The following is a 26,437-nucleotide window of genomic DNA, read 5'->3' as shown; positions in this document are numbered from 1 at the left end:
TTATAGCTGTTATAGAATTAAAGAGGATTGCATGCTCTATTTACACAATGCAAATTAATTTCATAAACCAAAAATCAATTTAATTTAATGGGGTCCAATTGACGTTGGTATAGTCAGTTAGGAGAGAAAAGAGTTAAAAAATCTACACTTGTTACATGGACTAAATATAACTTTGAAGAAAAGTATGCCCGTCTTTAATCAATTATTTGTATTATTTATTGGCACTCCTATAGCATGTCCTCAATGCTTAGTGCACCCTGGTCTAATCTCTTTTGTTAAGGTTTGGAAGGAGAGGTGTCTGTGTGTTTATGTGCTGCCGGGGGGGGGGGGAAGTGTTCTAGTGTTTATATGAGAGAAATATAAATAGAGATTGTTAGTGTTGTGGCTATGAATCATGTTGTATTTATAATTATATAACAAATCTTTGTGTAACACCATGAACATGACATTTTAAAAAATACTTTAAAAAAAACTATTTGCATACACTTCAGTATCTTTTATTTCAGTAGATCTAGTCACAAAATTTAATACTTTTCAAAAAAAATTGTTAAAAGCATCAAGTCCATCTTTTCTTCACTCTCATTCAAAATCACACTAGATTGATTTATTCCTAGCATAAGTCAAGCACTAAGTGACCTACAATGAACATTACATATAATGAAGTCAAGTCAAGATACTTTTGACATTAAGTAACATAAAGGTGTTGCTTTGGTACTTCCCCAACATTCCTCAGGTATTCATTAGTATTGTATGGACTCACAGTAATGCTAGAAATTAAAAAAAATTTAAATCACAATTTTCACCGGGATTCCAACTCTTCAGGTATCCATTAGTATTGTATGGCATGCTAAAGGCATGCTAGAAATTTTTTAAAAATTAAATGACAATTTTGACCGGGATTCCAACTCTTTAGTTTGGAAGCTAAGCACTTTACCAACTGGCCACCATGCCTCTTTACATAGTATGTATTGTAAAAAAAAAAGTGTACATTTATCTCTTTTTATACACAACTCTCTGTCAACAAACATAATAAAAGTTTGCTTTACATAAGGGCAATCTTTTTTAAAACATACAATCTTTTAATAGATACTTGCCAATTCTTACAGAAAAAAAAAGATTTGAGCCAGGTGTGTGAATATCCAGTTAAGCTCAACTTGCAATAACACTTTAAATACATAGTTGGTAACAAATAGGTCTATGAAAATAAAGAAGTCACAATGGCTGTTGCAAATGACATGAATTAAAAAATACTGATGAAATTACATTTAATAAATTGAAGATATATAGCGGTCGGAATCACAAATGCAGAATTTATTGATACTAACAAAAATTAGGTTGAAAAAAAAAAGGCATCTTTTTGTGAATGTTCTTCAAGGAACAAAGGCACTCTCTAATAGTAGTCCACTATGGGAGCTCTTGTGTGTTCCTCCAGACCTTTTCCTGATGTCTCAGCCATGAATTTCTTAGTTTCCTATGTATCTTTTGAAATGGAAAGTTTAATTCTAATACAAACTTCTGCTCAACTGTAATCAAATCATTTTCATATTCCTTCCTAAATAAGTTCTTTTATACATCTAAATCATCTGTAATCTAGTCGATCATACATTTATTTGTGAAGAATCTCTACTTACACTAAAAAAAAAAAAACAATGCTTAAAATTTAAATATCACTGTAAGACTAACTTTATACATAAAAAATATGGCAAAAAATAAGTTTGTCCAACTTTCACAAAATTACTGGGTCACAGAGTCTTCAAAACTTATTGATATAAAATAATATATCACACAAAAGTAACAAAAAGTTTGTGATAAATCAGATACTTTCATGGTCATTTAGAAACAAAAGTAGAGTACATGTGAAATGAATCAAAAGCCATGCATTAATGTTAACATGTGTACAAACAACAAAGTATTCTGTTTATAAAGCTGCTCAGACATTTATTGCTAGTTCTAAAAAAAAAATAAATGTTTAAGTGAAATTAAAAACTGATGGTTGCCTGGTTTTGTGGTATGTGTTTTGGTCCTGAGTTCAAAACCTCCCTGCTGTCCTGCAAGTGGTTTGGACTGGGAGGTTAATACTCTTACTCTCGGAAGGAAGTATGGTAAACTTGTTGTCAAAGTTCAGTGCAGTGTGAATATGGAGTGTTGCAAATGGATGTCTGAAATGGAGTGGGAGCTAGAAAAAAGTGTGTTGACAAGAAAGAGATTTTGATCCTTTTTTTTTTTTTTTTTTTTTTTTAAATATTATTAAAGTTAAAGACAACCCAGAAGTGGCATGATTGCTTTACAAGTATGCAAGATAACTGCATGTCATAATGTCTTCAAAGTTATCAAACAATATTATTCTATTGAAACATCAGTTGTCTACAAGAAATGACAAAGCATGGATTTCAAGACTGCAATGTGCAGTACTTGTTAGCTAAATCATATTTAGCCATTTCTATTTAAGATTTCAAGGGCAATAATAATTGAACCATTTTGACCATGAGATACTTTAATGCTTTTAACTAATATGGAAAATGGTGGGTCTTTGGGTCAGATCAAATTTAGGCAGCTCACAACACCAGGAAAATGTGTATCTGCTTTCTTTTGTGTGGTTTTTGATGGAATGTTCTTGTTTCTAATTAAAAATAGTACATTTAATCATAACATACTTCTAATTAGGATCAATAAAGCGACCTTAGTCTTAACACATCTGCCATGAAAAAGCTATGGCCTCTCTATCTACACATGAGCAAAATATACTTGAATGTTTGACAGGTGAGTTCACACTAGGATTCATCTTCAGCTCACCTTAGAAACAAACTTGATGGTCCCCTTCTGTAGCTCTTCATAATAGTCTGTGATTGGCCTATTGTCTTCCATGTGCTTCAACATATCAGTTGTCACAACAGCAATGTGATACGCCTCATGGTTAAAGCCCAGTGGGTAAAGAATGTCCTGCTTCACCTTTCAATCAAATGAATACAAGTTATTTTTTAAGTATTAGAATAAACCAATTCGACAATCAATTTACAAATCCACTATTATAAACGTTGTACTTTCATTGGTAATAAATGGAATCTTGAATTTTACAATTCAAATATAAAAATAATATATGAAACTAATTTAGTCTAAAAAAAACAACAACTAATTATCATGGAGTGAAAAATAAAAAAAATATATAAATTATATATATATTTATTAAAAGTATTTATAATGAACAGTAAAAACTCAATCCTGTATATTTAAAATTATAATATTGTCGGTGCGTAGATTATGGCATTCTAGCACCAATGTGTATTAAGTGCACTATTTTTGAATGCACTTTCTTTTTGTTGCCTTGCTTGTAAGCTGATGGAGTGTTTTTGTTCTGCTGGTGTAACGTTTGTTGAGATTCTTCTGTGTTCCCCTGTTTAGGGGAGTTAGTATGGGATTGGAGTTCTACACTAAGTACTAAATTCAGCAGTGTGTTTTGGTGTGATTGCGAGCATTTATGTGTCACGTGGTCGGATAGCAAGGTGTAGAATTATTATTTAATTAATAAATTCACAGTATTAAAATGTTCCAAATTCAATGTCATTACTCCATTAGTTTGTCATCATACTTATATTTATATCATTAAATATTTGCATTGTTACCAGTGAGTCATTTATTTATTGTAAGCACGAAGGTGCCTGGTTGAATGTCAGGGGCCCGGGCAAACGAGCTAAGGCCTTAACATAACACTGACAGTTGGGGGCTCGAGTCCGGCTGTGACTACTAGTCACAGAACTATAATTTCAATCATTATATAAGTTTTAGTTACTTGATTTTGAAGCGGCAGTGTCTACAATCCAATAATTGTTTACATAGTATTGCATCACAATCTACTGTACTAATATTGATTTTTGTACCATTGGCAACGATGTATATCGAAAGTAGCAGATAAATACATCCTTTGTGATATAAGTGATATAACACTATAACTATACTGTACTATATACTATATAACTATTGTATTGCAAGATTTAAACGCATTTGTATTTTCTTGTTTTCTATATTGTGCTTCACCTTCAAACGAGTGTCTTCTCGCTCCCGGCAGCAAGCGAACGTGAGTGTAAAGTGGCTGTAAAGTGGTACCTGTACTGAAGTCTGAGGCTACTGGTATTGTGTTAAATTGTCCTGTGGCAACTATATTTCGACGCTGTGGCCTGAGTGAGGCACTTTCCTCCGACGTGGGATACTGCACAGATAGGTTTCTTTCTTTGCCATTTAACCGCAGGCTCTAGGCTTTAGTTGATTTCTTGTACAATTAGTAGAATTTTTTTGTTCCCATATTGTATATAATTTAAATATAATACAGCCAAGTAGTGTACATTATATTTACCATGGAAACTAGGCTGACAATTACTGCCCAGTTTATAAGTGATGGTCGTTCTCTGGGGTACGAAGGTGAAAGGTTAGAGAGGTATGTGGCTGAGCAGAAAGAAGACTATGAAAAAGCTAAGAAAGAGGAGTTTGAACGAGAAAAGGCTAGATTTGAGATATTTGTATCTTAGAGGTAGAAAACATTCCATAACACTGGATAACATTCTGATATTGTTAAAATAGTTACATACCGGTGTGTGTATAGATATATACAGGTATATTTATTTACTATATTGACTGCTACAAAAAAAAAAGACTATTTACTTTTGGGATGTTAAGGTAATATAGGTAAAAGAAGGTGCCCTTTTCAGACTTTAAAATCTATGGGAGAAGATGTTTCTAGTGCCAAAAGTTGGGTAAACTCAAGGATGTCCTAAAAATCCTGAAGTTCAAATTCCCAGTCATCCTCAGGATTCAGACATGACTCCTTGGTTTGGAGGCCAAGCACTTTCCACTCATTCATTGTTAATACATTTCTGGGCAACATAGGAGAACATGTTTTTGAAGCTAAACCCTTTCAGATTAAAAGAACAGAGAAGAGGTTTGTGTTAGGTTAGTTATGTTTTCAGCCAGTTAATAATTGTGCTATGGTCTGAACATTGATGTGAAAAAAAACAGTGCCACTATTCATTGCAAGACCTTTGTTTTGATAACAATTTAAGAGGAAGAGTTGCTAGTTCTGCTTGATGCAACAAGTGTGCTGTGCAATAAAGGGCACTACTTCAGACAAAGTAGCAGAAATTCCAGTATTATGGAATGTGTGAATGTGTATAGACTGATGCTATACACCTACAGTGACTAAGATTCTAATGCATGTGTCTGGTACAGAAGAGGGTGTTACTGCCATTGTTAGCAGTAAGACACATTCTATGGAGCAGAAGTCATTTATTTGTACAAGGAGGCAAACAGTGGGGAGAAAACTATTTGCCCATATAATAGAGACTGACAGGGTAGGGGAGCATGAAGGGAGATGTCAAGGGGTAGCTGGGGTCAGGTAGAGAGGAAATTCTGATACAGTCCCTGTTTCAGTCCCATTAGAGTAACTAGGGCCAGAAGTATAACATTGAAGTTCATCCAGTACCATTAATTATAAATACTAGTGACAAGCTAGGTGCTTCACTAGTCGAAAAATACACATAGGTCAACAGAAGAGTCAACCATAATAGAGGGAAATTCTTGATGAAAGTAAATGAGATAGAAAATCTACTGACAAGAACAGATTTGAGTAGCAGAAACATGTTGAACAACCTTAAGCATAATGATTAAATTTATATTTAATGTTTGCACTAGGAAGTAGATCATCTTCAACTCTGAAGGAACATCCGAAACATGCAAAACATTTTACATTTGATTAACACACCTACACTCAACATCTAGCTAATTTTTTTTAAATCCAGATTTAGAAATACAGGCGATCACATTCTTTTTGCCATAGTGCATGAAGGATGATCAGTGATATGTATTATTAACTTAGCAAGCACTTAAACACATCTAGCCTATGGCCAACATTCAAAAGCGATGTTCAAAGCAATATAACATAAAATTGGCTATATCAATAGGCTATTTAAGGGAACTATTCAATAAACTGGTATGCAGTTAACAGAATTTGTATTTAGCACCTAGCAGACAACAATTTGGGTTGCTCTATGTTATAGCACAAAAATGTACAGTTGACTTTCAATACATAGATGGTTACACGACTATAGGGATTTCATATAACTGAAAACCTTGAATTTACCAAGCCATATTTCAAAGAATTTAACCATATGTATGAAAAGAATTCTATTTATGATGTAATTAGATATTTTCTTAGACAAGGAAATAAAATTAAAAAAAACAGATGAATAAAAAATTTAATAATCTAAAAATAAAAAATACAAAACATATGATTTCAGCTTTCACATGCTGTACTAAATTACATTCTAAATATATATACACTATATAATAAATTAATTACATGAATTTACGTCAGTGCTGCATTGGATTAGTGTCAGAATATAAAATGTGGGCCTTAAAGAGTCAATTGTATTTGAAATTAGTCTCATTTAAATAACCAAGAAAAAAAAAAGCCAGAAAAATCATTAAGAGTTCAGAAATGTTAATCAATCTACACCAAGTAATAAACTCAATTCACAATTGAAACCTCTACCATTCTAGCTACTCAAACGGCTTAAGGGGGAATGTTAGTCAAAAAGCTTTTTTTTTTTAAACTTAGCTATTATATGTTTCTTTAAGGTTTAATAGATAGTATATGTAGTTTAAGGATATAATAAATGCTAAAATAAAAAAAATAAAAATATTTTCTTGCCTTTGATGCACAAAATTGTGTAAAAATAGCATATTTTCTATATTTTTGAAGAAATAAAATTTATTTTCAAAACTACTTGCAAATGAGTGATCAAAATGTAAATAAATTAAGAATATTTTTTTTTAAATATTTTTTTCTCATTTAAGGTTATTAAAATACATATTTTTTAAATTAATTTTTTTTTTTGCATTGCCACATTTTTTTCCCTTTCACTATTTAGCCAAACTGTCTGTAGATATTATAGATAAATATATTTTAAAGATATGATAAAAATTTGAACAAAATATGTTAGACCATTTCTGAAAATTTTGATTCTCTCAAACTCATCTGCACCAAATTCACAAATTCTTTAAGCCAAATGAATTTGTAAAAATACTGGCCTGTGGTTGACTACCTCTTTCTATTTCACATGGTTAACCAGGGTGTCATGTGGCAAGCACAATCACTAAGCACTTTTACTTTTCCCCAACTAGAGTTGGAAAGACTTGGGCAGCCTAAAAATTTCGCAATTTAAAATATGAATCTTCACTGGGATTCAAACCTGAGATCCGTTAGTTCGGAGGCCAAGCACTATACCACTCAGCCACCATGCCCCCTATATATGTATATGCAAGAAAAATAATTACAATTACACTGATATTAAACAAAAAAAGTAACTTTCAGTAACTTGCCCACCTGACAAAAAGGAACTATGTCTAAAAACTGCCTTGTTGACAATACTTCTTTGTAACTTACTTGTCTGACCAGTGTGTCAGAGTCCAGTGCAATATCTCTCATTAAGTAGGATTGCTGATTTGGAAGATAGCATCTCATTTGTATCACACCATTGTCCTCCTCTGCTTCTGCCTTTTCAAAAGTTGTTCCAAAATAAATTTATGAAACAATAAAAAAAAACATCAACAAATGAATGAAAAATTTGAAGTGCTCAACATTGACATTAATTGTTTTAAAAATTGTAAAAAACAATGGTGGGTGTTCCACATTGTCAGATTAACTTAAATAGCATTTCATTTCTACTGAAATATTTAAGATTACTTGATTTTAAAGAATGTCAGTCACAATACCTATTTCAAACAAAATCTTAAAAGTTATTACACTTGTTCAACAGAAAATCTTGAAGTTAGAAATTAATCTCACCATATCTGAAAGTACTCTGAAAAAAAAAAAAAAAAAAAAGGTTAGCAATAAAGAAAAAAAATTAATTGAAAATTGCCCATATTTAAACACATATACACTATTATATTCAATCTTCATTTATTTTCTATTATTAAAAAAAAAACAAAATTAAGAAGTTCCGTCAGATTAACTCCACAACGACAATAATAAGAAATTTATTATAATACTATAATAGTTAATATGACTAAATGCGCTATCTTCATAAAATTGTATGAAGCAGATTCTTCTTAAAGGGTATTGTGCTTATAACCATTTATATTAAGAAATTCAACTGTTCAAATATTGTTTACAAAGCTCATTATTATCGCTCTGATTTGAAATTCAGGTTCTCGTTAACCAAAATCAAATATTTCAATTGTGTACATTGTAATACGGTATATAATTCATAAGAAACAGGTCACAGTGTGATGACATAAATTTGTCATATACAGAGCATTGCTGTCCAAGCTGAAGAGGCTTACAATAAGTGTATCTCCACATGGAGAGTGAGCATAAAGGAAGGGTCCTGGATTGCAGATGCCATACAGAACAGGAGCAAAAAGAAGGGTGAAAATGCAACAGCGCCTGGTGATTACACATACCCAACCAGTGACTGCAGCTGTGTATCAAGGGTAACGGGGGTGTGTGTCACACAAGAAGTTGCAAAGGGAAAAGATCATCTCTCGAGACATAAAATGCCACAGCAATTTTATTATACCATACAAATCCATAAGTAGCACTTTTTTTTTTCTTGAGTTTAGGTGTTCAATATACAAAACTGTAAGCGAATATTTTTTAAAACCAAATAATAATTTGTGTACACTTTTCAGCACTACAGAATCAAATTTCTAAAACCCTTTCTCTTGCAATACAAAGAAATTGTATTTAGTTGGGAACAGTGATCTTTCACTAGAACAGTGTTTCCCAAAGTGGGGTATGCGAAGACTTTGGAGGGGGTAGGCGTTGCACCTCATTAACTCTGCTGATTTTTTAAAATACTCAGTTATTATGTTCTGTTAATAAATTAAAGAGTGTGTGTGATGGGGGGGGGGGGTTACTCAGCATTACAAAAATTATAAAAGGGGTATACATAGGTCAAAAGTTTGGGAAACACTGCACTATAGTATCCTTAACATTGTTTATTTTGTCTTATTTCAAATCCTTCTAATCATTTTATTTTTTATGTTTCTCTTTAGGTTCTATTTTATTATATTCCACCATGGAGAACCACTGAAGCAACAACAAAAAGTACAGACCTTAATCAACAGATGTCTGAGAAATATCTTAAAAATACACTGGTACGACAAAGTAGAAAACACCAAACTGTGGGAAGATTAGTGGACAGAAAAATATAGAGGTGCAGATCTTAGAGAGGAAGTGGAGATGGATTGGTCACACCCTTAGAAAAGATACCAACAGCAGAACTAGACAGGCCTTAGAGTGGAACCCCCAGGGAACAAGACATAGAGAGATACCAAAAAGAACATGGTGACGCAGTATACTAGATGAAGCTGAGAGGACAGGAAAGAGCTGGGAAGCCATTAAAAAAATAGCAAGAGACTGTGGAGAGTGGCGTGTTTTTACTGAAGCCCTATGTTCCATGAGGAACGCAAAGGAAAGATGATGATGATATTCCCACCATATATGCCAAACATTAACGTGTAAACAAAGAAAGATTACTGTGATAAACGCCTTGTGTGAAACTCACGCAGATTAATATCTTTCTTTCTCAAATAATTTGACAAACTATTTAGAACATTTATAATGTCATTATATTATCTTTACCTGTTCTTTTGATTCTTCTGCCATTATCAAGTTCATAAGACTTTTCTCTGGCAAACACAAAAAGTCCAATAGACTGTCAAACTGGCAAAGAAGTCTTATAAAGCCAAATTTAAGCAAGAATCTTAAAGAAAAAACACATAAAAAGAAAACGATTAAATAACAATATAAGGAATTTTAAATGTTTGTCAAGTGAAAATTGTTTTTTTTTTTAAATTGATAAGTAAAAAGAATGTTCAAATAATGAACAATATAAAACAAACTCCTGATTGTACTTGATTGATTGGTTGGGATATATATATAAAATACATTTGGTAATGGTTGACATACTTTTAGAGAACTTAATTGAAGTTTGATAAAGGACAATACAAAACTGGTGCATTGTCCATTTCTTAAAACTGAATGCAACAAAGAAATTTTTAAAGCATTTGGAAGAAAAAAGTAATTGATAGATGAACTCAATATAAACAATATATCAATACTTCAAGTCAGCTCATAAAGATATCAGGGTACCATTGTCACACAGCGGTTATTTTTCTTGTACAAACTGAACAGTTTTAAAGAACATCTTGGTTTATATTGTAACTGTGTGAGAATCCTAAATCTACTAACATATCCAAAAACTTGTTTGCAAGGTTGATGTCATACAAACAATAGAGACGCCGCTAGGATATGCTTAAAAAACCATGCACACAACTCTACCATATTTGAATTAAACTTTTTGGACAACGATGTCTTAGTAAAGCTGGAAAAATTTTATTAGAGAACCTCCACCCGCTCAATCAGAACTACAAAAAGTCGTCACGATGTGGGTGATTTCTGACCGTGAAGGTAAGAACTGAAACATTCAAAGCATTGTTTGTTTCTTACTCTATGAGACTATCAGCGCTACTAGTTGAATGATGAGCTAATGAGAGTGAAAAAAAGAATCAAGTCGTTCATGAAATGTATAGTCACCCAATAAATGTCTCTGTGTATTGTGTATGTTTTCTTTTATGGAATCCAGGAATGTTGTTGTTTTTTTTAATCCTTGTAATCAAAACACATTTCCAAAATGGATCAATATTTTAAAAATTAAAATTGAAAATGAAGTGAAATCAGAAAAGATGTTCATTTATTAATGCCAGAATGAATCCCTTAACATTATATTATACAGGGGGTTCTCAGGTTACATTTATCTGTCCCTACATTGCATCATAATCCAATTTTCTGTGTAAGTGGGAACATTTGTACACATACTGAACATAAATACTTAAGACACTAAATCCTATCTTAATATCTATCATAACATAGTACCCTGCATAATTATAACAAAAAAAAAAACACATTAAGAAAATATATGAAAATATGTTAAGCAATGAAATGAAATGGAGATAGAAAAAATAGTGATAAAAAAAAAGAGAACAGATTTATAGGGAAAAGGAACCTGCAGAAGATGCTAAAGACACTAGGGGAAGGTATCAAATTGTTTAGCAATATAATATATAATTTCACTTCCATGGTGATAACTTTCCTCTTCTTTGATGCACTGTCATCATTAGTGCCTGTCTTATGAAGTTATGCTTATGAGCCATTATGAAGAGCAAAATGTTAACAAAATCAGAAGAAAAGGGAGAGAGATAATTAACAAAGTGACTGGCAAAATGGCAGATATATAATATAATGCAACTGGGGTGACAGCCTCTTCCTTGGCCCACAACATCATGGTGTATTCTTTTGCAGCACACACCAATGAACTAGTTCCCACACAAGAAGTTTGCATTTACAACACTAAACCACTTGACTTGAAGTTGTAACAAGGCTTTATGCAATTATTATTATAGTAGATCTATATATATTATAAATATATGCATAGAGTCTATATATATTATATATGATCCTTCTAGGTGACTTCAATGCCAGAGTAGGATCAGATCACACTACCTGGCCAGACTGTCTTGGGCTTTTTGGAATCGGAAAGATGAATGAGAACGGACAAAGACTTCTTGAATTCTGCACATACCATAAGCTCTGCATTACCAACACATACTTCAGAACAAAACCACAGCACTGTGTCTCATGGAGGCACCCTAGGTCTGGGCACTGGCACCAGCTGGATATGATACTGACACGAAAAAAGGACATTGGAAATATACTGCTGACACGTAGCTACCAAAGCGCGGATTGTGATACTGATCATACTTTAGTGTCCTGCCGGACAAGACTGCTGCCAACTAAGATCCACACATCACAGGGAAAAAGAAAATCACGCCTGAATACTACTAGCACAAAAAATCCTGATCTTTGCACCGAATTTGAAAACAAATTAGAGGAAGCTTTTAAAAACTTCTCTGTGACTGAGGTAGAAAAAAGCTGGACGTTTATGCGTGATACAATCTACCAAACATCATCACTGGTCTTTGGAAACAAAACCAAGAAAAGCGAAGACTGGTTTGAAGCTAGTCTACCAGAAATGGAAACTGCCACTACGAACAAGAGAGCAGCCATGCTAATCTACAAGAAGGATCCCACCCCAAGCAACTTAAAAAGGCTCAGAGCTGCACGTAACAATGCCCAAAGAGTAGCGAGACAATGTGCTAACAAATACTGGCAGGAGCTATGCGAAGATATTCAATCTTGTGCAGACTGTGGTAACATAAGAGGACTATATGAGGGCAAGAGAAAAGCCTTTGGACCTCACACCAGCAAGTGTGCTCCGCTCAAGTCAAAAGATGGCTCAATCATCAGCGATCGTGCGCTGCAAATGGAACGATGGGTTGAACACTATGCAGAACTCTACCAGATTGAAAACGCCATCTCACCAAATGCTGTTTCCAACTTACCATCACTTCCAGTTTTGACGGAATTAGACGAAACGCCCTCAGTAAAGGAGCTGAGCATTGCCATTGACATGCTTGCACATGGGAAAACACCCGGAGGAGATGGCATTCCTGCTGAAGTAATTCAGGCTGGAAAACATGCCCTAATCAAACCACTCCATGAACTGCTAAGCTTGTGCTGGGAACAAGGAATGGTCCCCCAGGAATTGAAAGACTCCAACATTGTTACAATTTATAAAAATAAAGGCGACCGCTCTGATTGTAACAATTACAGAGGCATCTCACTGCTTAACATAGTCGGAAAGGCTTTTGCTAGAGTATTACTAAAGCGATTACAGATCCTGGCAGATCGTGTTTATCCAGAGTCGCAGTGTGGCTTTAGGGCAGGTAGATCTACAACAGATATGATTTTCTCTCTTCGGCAGCTACAGGAGAAGAGCAGAGAACAAAAGCAGCCCCTCTTCATAGCATTTATTGATTTGACCAAGGCCTTTGACCTTGTTAGCAGAAGCGGTCTGTTTGCTGTACTAGAGAGAATTGGCTGCCCAAATAAGTTAAGAAAACTAGTGTCAGCTTTTCACGAAAATATGCAGGGCACCGTTCAGTTTGAAAGTTCTTCCTCCAGGCCATTCTCCATTAAGAGCGGTGTCAAACAAGGATGTGTACTGGCCCCTAACCTAGACTTAGACATCGAGCGGACAAAAAGGATAGGAAAAGCTACCACAGCATTGGCAAAACTCTCCAAGCGCGTCTGGGAAAATGGTAAATTGACCACAGCGACCAAAATCCTAGTCTACAACGCCTGTGTTGTGAGCACTCTCCTTTATGGCAGTGAGAGCTGGTCAACATACATGTACCAAGAGCACAGATTGAATAGTTTCCACTTGCGCTGCCTGAGACGCATAATGGGCATCTCTTGGAGGGACCATGTCTCCAATCAGGAAGTTTTAAGATTGGCCAATATGAACAGCATGTATGCTCTCCTGACACAAAGAAGATTACGCTGGCTCGGACATGTCACCCGCATGCCAGATGGCAGAATCCCGAAAAATATCTTATATGCTGAGCTTGTGGAAGGAGTCAGACCCAAGGGCCGCCCAAGACTAACATATAGAGATGTCTGCAAGCGAGACATGAGAGCCTCAGGCATCAGCGAAAGTATGTGGGAAAACATAGCCAAAGACCGGAGTGCATGGAGACAGACTGTGCGTGCTGGGACAACCCTTGCTGAGAACAAAAGAATTGAAGCGGCTTTAATCAAGAGGGATAAAAAGAAAGCTGCCCTGTCTGCTAGCCCTAAATCAGAGGCATACACATGTACGAATTGTGGCAAAGTCTGCCGTTCTAGAATTGGCTTGATTAGCCACACCAGATTCTGCCCCGTCTCAAGATTAAGCCAAAACCAGTGACTCATTTGGGCGCATCCATTGCCTTTCGAGACAAAAGGAGCCATATATATCTATATGGGAGATGTGCTGTAACCTCCAAACATCTTAGTCTTTACTCAAGACTGACTGGCTTAGCCAGGTATAGAATAGTAGAATCTTAGTCTATTTTATCTTATATAAATTAATATAAAAATAGATCTAGATTACAGGCGTTATTTCAAAATAGATAATTACAATTATTACATAGCCTAATATGCATTTTATGTGTCAATCTAGTATGTATGTTAATAAGTGCTAAGGCTAAGTCACTGGTTTTCCTGGCTGATTCATTCCCTAGACATTAAGACAGTAGACTCTAATTATCTAGTAGATCTAGATTTGATCTAGACACTAGTCAATCTAGATCTATCATTCTAATAATTCTATGTAAGTAAGCAGTAAGGTTCTAGTTTAGAGAACTAGTCACTCAAGAATCAAGATTTAGATATCTACTTGTACTTTTTTTCTACTTTTTTTGGACCTAAGAGGCGAGAGTATCCTCATTGGCCTCACTGACTGTGTTAGGTAGATCTACTAGTTAGATGATAGATCTAGAATAATCTTAGTCTAGATTTAGATCTATAGTAGCCTATAGTTATAGTCTATAGTATAGACGTCTAGAGTCTAGCTCTAGTGACTAGTCTATACCAGCTAAGACCTAAGTCTAAGTCGCCTAAGACTAAGCTATAAGAAGTTAATAGTAAAAGTCATCCTTCAACTGCAGATAATACATGAATTATACACTGATAAATACAGTTGATACAGTCATTTACACTTTACAGTGTCAGGAGCACGAAAAAAGGGTCGTCCTGGGAAAAGCTGGCTGGACAATGTAAAAGAATGGATTGTTGATATCCTATGGCTACTTTTATATTTATACTATACTAAGAACAGCTTATGAAGACATGGAAAGACAAATTCCTGGGGTCACTTTGACGTCACTCCCCCATTGACAAAGATTTTTATTATTCATCATCACGGGTCAAGGGTTACGAGCGTTACGCGCATATATACCTGTAGTTATTTTATTGTAAATTGATTTCGATTGATAAACAATAGGCCTATCTTTTTTATTATTTGCGTCTACTAGAAGTCAGGTCTATAGATCTGTGCGTTAAGATAATAATTAAAAGAATACTCTTACCTTTAGCTTTGTGGAAATAAATCCAGTTCAATTGGTCCCGTCAGAAACAGAACTAACTGAAAACAAGCACAACTGTAGCTAAATTGAGCGCTAAATAATAAATATTACCAATATTTCTTTTTAAAACGAAAACGAGACTACTGTGTCAACGCTAAGGCTAACTATCCATGACCTATAAGATTAACATTTAATAGCATAACGAAACCATGTAGGAAATTTTAAACAAATAGGCTACACAGTCCAGTATATCTAATTGTTTTATTAAAATAAAATAATGAATACCGGTAGGGTAGATTCATATGCTTTATTTCATTGTGTAGTTCGGTGTTGTTGTTAGTAAGCAGCATGGATTCTGAAGATAACATAGAGGTCTAACTACTTCTTCAACATCTATCTGTAGTGGCCATACTTCCCCCATCCCTCTATATAGGCAAACAGCTGATCTACACAAAGGAAAGGCAAGAGCCGAATCGATTTGGGACAAGCGACGTTCCCGTCTGCAGCACTGAGTGTCGCAAGATGCCGAAGAGTTGCCGGCTACTGTACTACTGTTATATCCTTGTGACAAGAGGTTTTATTTATAGTTAGCTCGTTTGATAAACTCTAGGGGAAGTTTAATTTGTTTCTCCCGCCACGTAGGCCTATACAAATGATAAAGAACAGGTACACCGCTTAACAGTAGGCCTAAGAAACAGAATAGCAGATTTAAATTAAATATTAAAATCATTAATTAAATAGGCCTATAGACAATAATATATTTCAAGTTTGCCGTTTCTGTAGCAATTGTGGTTTTACAATGTGACCTAAGTAAGTCTACAAAAAATATTTAAAAAAAAAAAAAAAATCAGACAATGAAATAAAAGTATTAACTGGTAAATGAGATTTTCATCATTGATTGCTATTTAATGAGTGGATGAGAGTTTGTTTGTTTTGTTCACTGCTGGTTGATTGCCTACTGGATGTCATTTGCTTAGTAAGTGTAGGGTGATCTCCCAGCTGTGGTGATTGATTGGGTCATGAGACAGACAGTCTTCGATAATAAAAGCGGCATACAATGGACACTAAGACAACATTTAGAGGCCTGGATTTTGCCGATGACATCTGCCTGCTCTCCCATACACAACAAAATACTCAGACCAAACTGACCAGACTCTCAGAAGTAGTGAAAAAGACTAAACTTCTAATCAACAAAAAGAAAACAGAAGTTTTGATGATCAACAACAGACAAGAGAACCCAAATCATGCTACAGGGAGAGAACATCCTTGATACGGACCACTTCACTTATCTGGGAAGTAGAGTTAGTAAAGACGGTGGAACTGATGATGATATACTAATTCGAATTATAAATGTAGGTTTGCCTTTTCAACTCTTCTTCTGAAATTGTCTAGTAGAGTTGTGCGTCTCATTGGAACTCTAAGGCCAACAAAAGCTCCCTTCCACCAGCCTAAGAGAGTGTGAGTATGTCTGATTCTAGTCTCATACCCTCTTAGGCACTCCCGCGGGAGCTTTGTTTTGCCACCCATCTCTCGCTCTAAGGCATTAACTCCCAAAATAAGAATATATAATACAAACGTTAAGTCGGTCCTTCTATACGGTTCAGAGACATGGAGAGTCACTAAAACAAATATGGAAAAGCTCCAGACTTTTGTTAACAGATGCCTTCGCCGAGGAATTAGGTGGACAGAAAAGATAACACTGTCCATTTGTGGGAGAGAACTAGACAAAAGCCCATAGCCCAAGACATCACAAAGCGAACTTGGAGCTGGATTGGATACACCCTGCGAAAACCAGCAACCAATGTTGCAAGGCAGGCACTTGACTTGAACCCACAAGGAAAGTTGGCAGACCCAAGCAAACCTGGAAGATGTCAGTCATCAGTGAAGTTGAGGGTACTGGAATGACATGGGAGCAGATGAAGAAAGCTGCTTAGAACCGAGTTCGGTGGAGAGGTGTGAGTGCGGTCATATGCTCCCCTGGGAGTGCACAGGATTAATGATAAAGATGATAGATGATCTCCTAGATCAGCGGTTCTCAACCTTTTATGCTCGGCGAGCCCTTTTTACAATACCCCACTCTGCCGCGACCCCCCCCCCCCCTCCGCATACTGCACACATACAGCAAATGAAGAATAGACAATAACACTCCATATTTTTGATGGTCTTAGGCGACCCCTGACAAATCGTCAATCGACCCCCAAGGGGTCGCGACTCACAGGTTGAGAACCCCTGTCCTAGATGGACTTTCTCACACCAGTTTATTTTCTTCAGCGTAGGTTGCAAGGATGGAACTATGCTTTAATCTGTCAGCACTGGGCAGCATGGGGCTGAATACTATGCTTGCGTCTAAAATGGTTTTTGGAAATTACCTCTATTTAGCCGACAAGGTTAACGGAACCAGAGCCGGCCTTGCAAATTGCGGGGCCCAATTTAATTGCAAGGCCTCTCTTCTATTTTTTTTTTACAATTACAACTATTATTATTGATTAGATCATTATATCAATATCTAATATACAACATGGATAGAAACCAACTCAAATGCAATAGCCGCCAGTGGATTAATTAAAGTTACGTCAATCTTACGAGTCATAAAAAATGATAACCCTTCAAGTCCTACATCTTTAAATTTTGTGACAAAAGCCATAACTGATAGTGATAGGCTAAATGTTAATTGCGTGGCCATGCCAGACCCCAATTAGGAGCATTTGTTAGGCCTAAAGGCCTAAGGCCGGCTCTGCTGAATCCAATAACCTACTTGCAAAGAAACTATTGACACAATTGAGAAAATAGATTGTAATAATTGTGGATGATGACTTGACCTAGTGTGATTCTTTTATATGTATCTTATTGACATAGTGTGATTCTTTTATATGTATCTTATTGACATAGTGTGATTCTTTTATATGTATCTTATTGACATAGTGTGATTCTTTTATATGTATCTTATTGACATAGTGTGATTCTTTTATATGTATCTTATTGACATAGTGTGATTCTTTTATATGTATCTTATTGACATAGTGTGATTCTTTTATATGTATCTTATGGAATGTACGATTGGCTTTACAAAGTAAAAGTAAAGTGAAAAACTAAAACAGCCTTAAGCAATATCTGTATATAGTCAATCTGAACCATTTAAAGGTTTATAGTGTTTTTGTATGAAGCATTCTAGTGTTCTAGGGATAAGACTTTCGAAGCTTCAATTAACTCAAAGCTAAAATGCTAGTATTTGTCCTCGACAATAATTGTATCAAAAGTTAGTCGAACATCATCGAACAGCCAGAATGAGAAAGTGTTCACTTGATGAAATTTGTTGTCAAACTTTTCCCTGTGTCTACTCTGAATGAATGTTGTTTTTTTTTTAATTTACATAGGGAATTTAATTCAAGTTGTAGCCGAAAAACTAAAACGTTAGAAAGAAAATCAATAAACCCGACGGAAATTAAAGCAAACTTTTTTTCTGTGGCAAACTTTACTGAATAGAATAACCTGTTAGAGTGTCAAGAGTACATTGAATACGACCATGACCATGCCAACTCAATTCGGTTCTGCCACTTCCAATGCAGATAAAGCAGTTGCGTCTATGTAATATGTCTCTTTGTAATATGTCTCTTTGTAATATGTATCTTCCTCATTTGCGTCGTTCCCAAACATTTTACAAAACCCACTACACCAATAAAAAAAAAATTGCTAATTTGCTAAGCTAGAAATAGATTATTTGTGTACATTGTCGCCCAGATGAACATGTTCACAACATTAAGGACAGCTTAAACCCCCAAAGAAAAATTACATGTTTTAATAATAAAAAATGCTTTTTTATTATGTGTCAGCATGCAAATAAGAAGAAAATAAATATTTTTTCTTTATATCTTATCAACTTTTTGAGAAAAAATTTTTTGGGGGCTATTTTTAGCTAAAATGATGAAAAAATAGCTATTTTTCATGTCAAGATTTCTTGAAAACTACTAAAGCTAGTTCAATAAAACTTCAGCTGTTGATTATTCAATACTAGTAGAAGATTGTGAAGCAGAATAAACCAAATTCATTAAATAGAAAAAAAGTTATAGCTCTAAGCATGGTTGCGGCCCATTATTTCAAGTTTTTATAGGGGGGTAGGCATAGAAAAAAATTAATTACTCTTAAAGTTTTCAACCTTTTCTATTTATTCTGCTTCACTTTCATACCTATATATATATTATATATAGAACATTATTTGTGCCAAATTTCAAGACAAAATATTCATAAATAAATTTTTTATCACGCCAACTCTGAACAAAAAAATATGAAAATGGCTAATAGGAGAAAACGGCAAAAACGACAATCTCTGTGATAAAAATTAAGTTATTGTGTTTTTAAAATCATTTCTGCTATACAGTTAATATCTCTATTGTTCATCTGTGTTAAAATATTATTTTTTAAACTTTTCAACGCTTTTTGTACTGTTATATCCTATCTTTTTTGACGATACAATGCGATTTCTCAGATTCTAGGAATACTACATTGATGTAATTTATGGAGGAAAATATTCTAAACTTGCTATACATCCTTAAACTGAGTAGTTCCCCTTCACTATATGATGAAACTAGCTTTATATACTGCTATTTCAAGACTTCTTTTACCAAAAAAAGCAATTTTAGGATGATAATATGGTGGAAAGTCTCATCAACATTTTGGATTTGTCGAGCGTTCCTCGAAAGAATTACGCCTTAAATACTAGTCTAGTTTCATTCACAGCTTTTCAACTATGTTTTTAAAACAGTGCAGGAAAATGGTTGAGGTAGACCCATGGATGATATAGAAAACTTTAGGTCACCCTATGCCTATCAGCCCTATGTGAAACTATGTCTATATTATATATAGATCTATATCAGTGGTTCCCAAACTTTTTTGTCTCGTAGACCCCTTGCCATGTTTTCTGGTTATTGGTAGACCCCCTGCTTAACTTTCATATTTTTGCAAATTTAACAATTTTAAAACTAATTTCTATCTGTACAAAAAGTAAAGTAAAGTTCCCCTTAGACATGTGGTCTTTAGGGCAGATGATGTAAAGGTCATCTGTTTCTGTGGCCTACGATTATCGAGGGTGTCATGTTGCCAGCACAACGACCAACAGCCTTTACTTTCCCCAACTAATGTCAGGTACCCATTAGAGCTGGGTGGCCTTGGAGGCGCCCAAAAGATCCCGAAATTAAAAATCCAAGTTTTCAACAGGATTCAAACTCGGGACCCCCAGTTCAGAAGCCAAACACTTTACCGCTCAGCCAAAACGCCTCCTTATTTCTATCTGTAGAGAGTTGAAAAGTGAAAAAGTAATTTAAAGCTACATATTAGAGATTTTAGAGATCTCTCTTTTTTATTGATAAAATTCAAAAGCAATTAAAATAGCAATATGTATTGCTGGAATCTCCAAACACAATGGCCTTAAGTATCATTTTATGAGTTTTCGCAAAGAGCAGTTTCTCGTGTCTATCTTGATGTTTCACGTGTTGCTCGAATACTGAAGCTGCGAAGATGTTATCACTATCGGCAGAAAGAGCGAAGGCGAGTGACTGTCGCCTCAACCAGTAAGCTTCGAGCAGGAAGGGCTCATTAGTCTTGGCTGGCCACCCACCTAGCAGAAGTAAAACTGAATTCAAAACTCTCCAGTCTTGCAACTCAAACATGGGAAAGGTTTTGTGGGTTAACCTGAGGAAAAATATGGAGCCGGCGACCATAATGCAGTTTGCAGCACACACCACTACATCCTGTCAGAACCTGTGACGCTGCTGAGCCCAAACTTATATATGTCGTTTGCAATGAATTACATATGAAGCTTTTAATTTTATAACTCATGCCACCGAACCAACCTTGAACTGTATTGTTGCTTAAAGAAATTCTTTTAGTAATATCAGATGTGGGTTTGTGTAAAACAGGTTTTAAAACTACAACGGCTGGTAAAAATCAATGTTTTACATATGGTGTTTTCCGCAATTTGCCATAAATAAGTAAATTTCCCCTTTCAGACATTGTGATGATGTTATGGTCATCTGTTTCTTTGGCCAACGGTTAACGAGCAGGGTGTCATGTGGGCAGAACAAAGACCAACCGCCTTTACTTTTACTAACATAATTCAGGTACCCATTAGAGATGGGTGGACTCAGGGGAGCCCTGAAAATCCTGAAATTCAAAATTCACAGAGATTCGAACCCAGGACCCCAATTACGGAAGCCAAGCCCTTAACCACTACCACCACACCCTTTTTTTGCTATAAGTGAACAGATATTGTAAGACTCATAAACCACCATCTTCTCTACATGATGTTGAATAGAGGTTTTGTGGGTCTATTCTGAACATTATCTTTGAATGTTAAAAAGTTTTTTAATCTATATCTTTCTATCTGGGTGATATTGTCGCAGATGATCCTCAAGCGTAATTAGTTTCATATCGTCATAAAAAAGGCAATCGGTAACCGCTTGGTTGACAAGGAAAGAATGAACAATTTTATATAATCAACGCTAGACAGTCTACATTTCTTTTTGTTAAACATTATTTACATGAAGACAAAATTAAGTTATTTTAATAAGTATTGAAATTAAATACAACAATTTTTCGTTTGAATAGCAGGATAAATATTTAAATGATTAACTAAGTTACAAATTATATATAGTGTGAAGAATTACAATAATGGGATGTAAAAATTAGTCATGACCTGCTTAAATATGAAATCTATTATCATAGACCCCCTTGGACCCCCAATTTGTTTTTTCACTTTCGTAGACCCCTAAGGGTCTATATAGACCACTTTGGGAATCACTGATCTATATAAACAAACAAATCCTGGTACTGGTACTTTAAATTATTTTTGAAATTTCTTAGGCTTTTGATCTAAAAATAAGATTCAAGCTTTTCATCAATTCCATAAATGTCTAAATGACAGTATTGTCCTGAAGTCTAAATGAACTAAATCTACTTTCTAGATCTAACTACTATCATTTGCTACACTAGATTGTGACTAGATCTATCATCTATCATAATCTATGACTAGTATGACTACTATGGTACTATTAGATTTAGTTAGATCTAGATCTACTATCTAGGTCTGCTTTTATTATGGATTATTAGTAGACCTAAATCTAAAATGCAAAGAGTAGATCTAGATTATAATCTAGACAAGACTATTGCTAATAGACTAGCTAGATCTTGACTAGAGAACTAGGTCTAGTTACTAGTAGTAGTAGTAGTTAGATCTAGATCTAGATTATTCTAGATCTAGATATCTAGTCTCTACTAGACTAGTGTTAGTACTGTTAGAGCAATCATAATAATCATGCCTTTGTTTATGGGGGCTGAATGAGCTAATTTCCACAAAGCTTACTTATATTAGGTAAACCTTTCAAAATTTAAGTGTAGATCCCATTTATTGTAATATTGAGTTTGAGAACTGATAGCAAATAACAAAAACAAAAGTACTAAAACTTTATCAAGCCACGTAGCTTCTCAGCAAAGGGTTGGAAGTCTAAAAATACCCGCGCAGTTGTTTACATGTGTCTCCAGGTCAATATTTGTAAAGTGTTTTCTGATTGGTTTAAACCACATAAAGATGTATCTTTAAACCAATGAAATCGTTTGTTTTATTTGTTTTCAGGTTTTATTTATGGAACATAGAGGATTTTTTTTCATGTATTGTGATGAAAAAATTATTGAAATCGGACCAAAAATAAAAAAGTTATAAAATTTGCATACTAATTAGGTGACATTTTAATGTCTAGTATACAAAATATAAAAAAATATTTAAAATACTTCCACTTTGAATTTTGACATGCTTTATACACCAAATTGTTCAGAAATGAATACTGTATAATATTCAGTAATAAAAAAAAAATCGAAAATTTTGACCCGTAGGGGGTTTAAGCTGTCCTTAAGAGAAACTTTCCTAGAAACCTACCTTCAGTTTTATTTCAATGCGTTCTTACACTTAGAAAATCGATTTTCAGTTAATTAGTGTTTCGTCTAAGGACTGTTCGAAAGTATAATTTTTAGACTAAATTGTGTAATAAAACTTACAATACAAAGGAATCACTTATTTCAATTCGTTTCGTTTAGAAAGGTAATCTTCAGTAAACAAAAATATAGAATCTAGTGTATTTTAATTTTTAATATTGCAAATCTAGCTGCTTCTTTAACTTTATAATGTACTAACTTGTGTAAAGTAAAAAAAAAAAAAAAACGGACAGATTTGAACCGGTGCGATTACTTTGAATTCGATTTTATTTGAATATAAATTAGGAATTTATTTGATCTTTTTTTTTATATATTACTTGATTTAAACTAGCTAATTAAGGTCTATTTAGGCCTACATTATAATAAAAAAAAGTCTTTAACTGTTGATTTAATATAGAATAATAAATAATAAACATTGAGTAATAGTTTTATTCATTTCAGTATACATTACTTGACATAAACTCGAAGGCTCATTATTTGTTTACTTCTAATATAGTTTTATTTTCAGATTCTAAAACTAATAATAACCTGTTTGTCGAGCACTAGGCCATACCTCTCAATTTGATATTCTCCCACACCAAATTTTCACACATAAAAGAATAGAGAAAAAAAACATGCTTTAATAACACATGTTTTCATTGTTTACAGTTTCTTTAGCAATGGTGATCAAAAGAGAAGTGGCCTATGGCATTGTTCATGGTTTAAGTGACTTCTGGAAATGTGAAGAACTGCAAGATTTTACTGTCACGCTTGGTGATAAACATTTTGGATGTCATGGTTTACTTTTGGCAGCTTGCTCTGGTTTTTTTAGAGGACTTTTTAGATCCGGGATGAAAGAAACTAAATCAAGGTGTGTTACTGTAGAAGACATCTCAAGTGAAACTTTTGAGTTGATCCTGGAGACTCTGTACACTGGTCATGGTGTTTTGACAAATGACAATGTCATTGACATCTGGCAAGCAGCTCATCAACTACAAATAACGTTTCTAATAAAAGAATGTGAATATTATATCATAGAAACTTTGTCCATAAAAAACTTCACTAAATATATTCATATTGCTAGTCTTTTGAACTCAGAGCCAGTGACTAAAATGGTGTGGGATTTTATTCTGAAGAATTCAAGTTTATTCTTTAGGAAAAAAAGTTTCCTAAAGCTATCAATGCCTGAAGTTTTAAAACTGATTACATGTCAGGATTTGGTGGTAGAATCAGAAGATGATGTCATTTATGCTATTTTAAGATGGGTGGAGTGTAAGTTTCACGATCAAATTGAGAGTCTGAAAGAAGAGGATTCTGACAAAACCAGAACAAGTGTACATGTCCCGAGTACCAACATTGATGTAGAAAAACATGACACATCTGACAAATGCTTTACGAGTACAGAAAACGAAAGTAAAAGTGGTTTTAATGAGATCTTGTCATGTGTGGAAAACCATAGCAAAAGCCTTATTAAGAATCAGGAAAGGGTACATTCCTTTTCTAAACCTGGCACCAGAGAGCACAAATTATGCTATTTATTATCCAAAGCAAGACTTTGTCTAACAAGTCACCAATGTTTAGAAACGTTAATGTCTCATTCATTGGTTCGGCCTCACGAGAAAACAAGAGATATGATTGTAAGAGCATTATTTTATCAGCTTCATGAAGGCAAACGAAATGGACAATGGCCGTCAGGGGCAATCTATAGAAATAATGCTACCTTTGCCAATTCTGCATTGGCCTTTATAAAAGACGAAAAGAACATTTACATTAGGACATTTATTATTTCTAGAAACATTTGGTTAAATATTCCAAACTTAGTATGCGGAGCATCTTCAAGTTCCATTCATTTTGTTGTACTGGAAAAAAACTTATATGCATTGGGATATTTAATTAGTTACTTTAACACTCAGTCTCGGCCATCCAATTCACAAGACAGAACTCCAATATCAATTCTGCAATTTACTGGCGGGTCCTGGACTGACAAGTCTTGTTTTTTCACTCTGCCCTCAAGTGAGTTTTCTGCAGCTGTGAACGATTCATTTATTTATATCTTTTCGCCAAAAGGCAAAGAAGTTTGGAAGTTAGACCCAAGAACAGGACTTCATGACCGAATGAGTGATTTACCAGATGAATGCAGTATTTGGTACTTGATGAGCCATGAACATTTGATTCTTCTATTTTACTCTTGCTTAGCAGACGATTTGGAAAAAACTGCGATTGAATGCTTTGATACAAAAGAAAATACTTGGAAACGTCTAAACAATCTTGACGGGTCAGTCACTGACATAGTGAGTTTCAAAGATGACCACTCTACGTATCTTTTGCAGTCCAGTGGCGATCTGTGGAAGTTAATCCAGCCCCAATCTAACATTGTGAATTTCGAACATGTGGTCAAACTCTGGAATTGTAACTGGCCCCTTCATGGAGCGGTCACATTCATGGACGACCTCTACATCTATGGTGTTAAGAGTGATAATTTCCTCAACGATACAAAACGAATTAAATCAGTCAATGGTTTCTTTCAAAATATTATTTACAAACGTAGTCAGTCTACGCAGAAGTCTTCATTTATTCCATATATAGCCAATCTTTCCGAAATCAAAGGAACGAAATAAAAACGTCTTTGTTCTATGAGTTTCAGTTTAAACTGAGCAGAAATTTGCAACTAGCAATAGAAAAAAAAATTAAAAACAAAGATTATCTAAAGGAAAGAACCGCTAATTACTGCAATTTATCTCCTTTCTGCTATATAAAGCAAAATAAATTAATTAGTACTAATTGTATTGTCAGTGACTTCGAATTATTCTGCAAAATTTCAACTTAATTCAAGAATGGTAAGTGGGAGAAAAAAACGTGCCGGCACTACATAAGATGTGTTACGCTTGTTATCTGAATGTCTTGGGTTCCATCTCAATATACCGGTAGCCCTCTTTTTATCTTTTTTTTTTTACGACAATTTATATATGAATGTTTACTTTACTATATTGGTTAAATACAAAATAGGAATTTTTTTTTTTTACTTTTATATGACTTGGTTGTTTACGTTTTTAAAATAAATCTATGATCTTATTGGATGATTTCTTTTTACGACAAATTAAATAGGAATGTTTACTTCATAATATTATTTCAACACAAAGTAGGAATTTTTTTTTAATTTTTATATGATTTGGTTATTTACGATTTTAAAATAAATCTTTGAACTTATTGGTTTAATTTTTTTTTTTTTTACATATTAATATGGAATACTATTATTATATAAAATACACTATTTTTAAAAAAAAAAGCTATTATGTATTTTTTTTTTCGAACTTCTGTAGAGATTTTTATTTTTTGAGAGATTTGAGATCATTACAAAGCTTATATCAACTCACTCTTTCTGTCTGTCTGGTAAAAAGTTTGTAGGCCTACACTTTATTTCTCCGACACCTAATCTCGGATCAATCTGAAATTTCGC

At 34.3% G+C, this 26,437-nt stretch overlaps 2 protein-coding genes across 6 annotated transcripts; one reads left to right on the top strand and one right to left on the bottom strand.

Moving 5' to 3' along the window:
* Positions 1-481: 481 nt before the first annotated feature.
* Positions 482-22,525, bottom strand: LOC106051702 (uncharacterized). Of its 5 annotated transcripts, none has more exons than XM_013206906.2 (7): positions 22,376-22,525; positions 15,025-15,080; positions 9,638-9,758; positions 7,835-7,850; positions 7,433-7,539; positions 2,794-2,949; positions 482-1,950 (listed from the first exon to the last, which is right to left on the bottom strand). In XM_013206906.2, the coding sequence occupies exons 3-7, from the start codon at positions 9,671-9,673 to the stop codon at positions 1,945-1,947; spliced, it is 321 nt and encodes a 106-aa protein (XP_013062360.2). In that variant the 5' UTR covers positions 9,674-9,758; positions 15,025-15,080; positions 22,376-22,525; the 3' UTR covers positions 482-1,944. The 5 variants fall into 5 exon arrangements, with proteins under 5 accessions (XP_013062360.2, XP_055866498.1, XP_013062361.2 ...); XM_056010523.1 differs by having other exon boundaries at positions 22,391-22,506; XM_013206907.2 differs by lacking the exon at positions 15,025-15,080 and having other exon boundaries at positions 22,376-22,515.
* Positions 22,526-22,950: 425 nt separating this feature from the next.
* LOC106051697 (uncharacterized) lies at positions 22,951-26,187 on the top strand. Its single transcript, XM_056011665.1, has 2 exons — positions 22,951-23,107; positions 23,650-26,187. Exon 2 carries the CDS (start codon positions 23,661-23,663, stop codon positions 25,596-25,598), a length of 1,938 nt encoding a protein of 645 aa, XP_055867640.1. The 5' UTR covers positions 22,951-23,107; positions 23,650-23,660; the 3' UTR covers positions 25,599-26,187.
* Positions 26,188-26,437: the final 250 nt, after the last annotated feature.

Source organism: Biomphalaria glabrata, chromosome 14 (genome assembly GCF_947242115.1).
Source record: "Biomphalaria glabrata chromosome 14, xgBioGlab47.1, whole genome shotgun sequence".
In the NCBI taxonomy this organism is placed as follows: Eukaryota; Metazoa; Mollusca; class Gastropoda; family Planorbidae; genus Biomphalaria; species Biomphalaria glabrata.
Note: the sequence above shows the minus strand (reverse complement) of the source record. Positions and strands in the feature narration are given on the sequence as shown.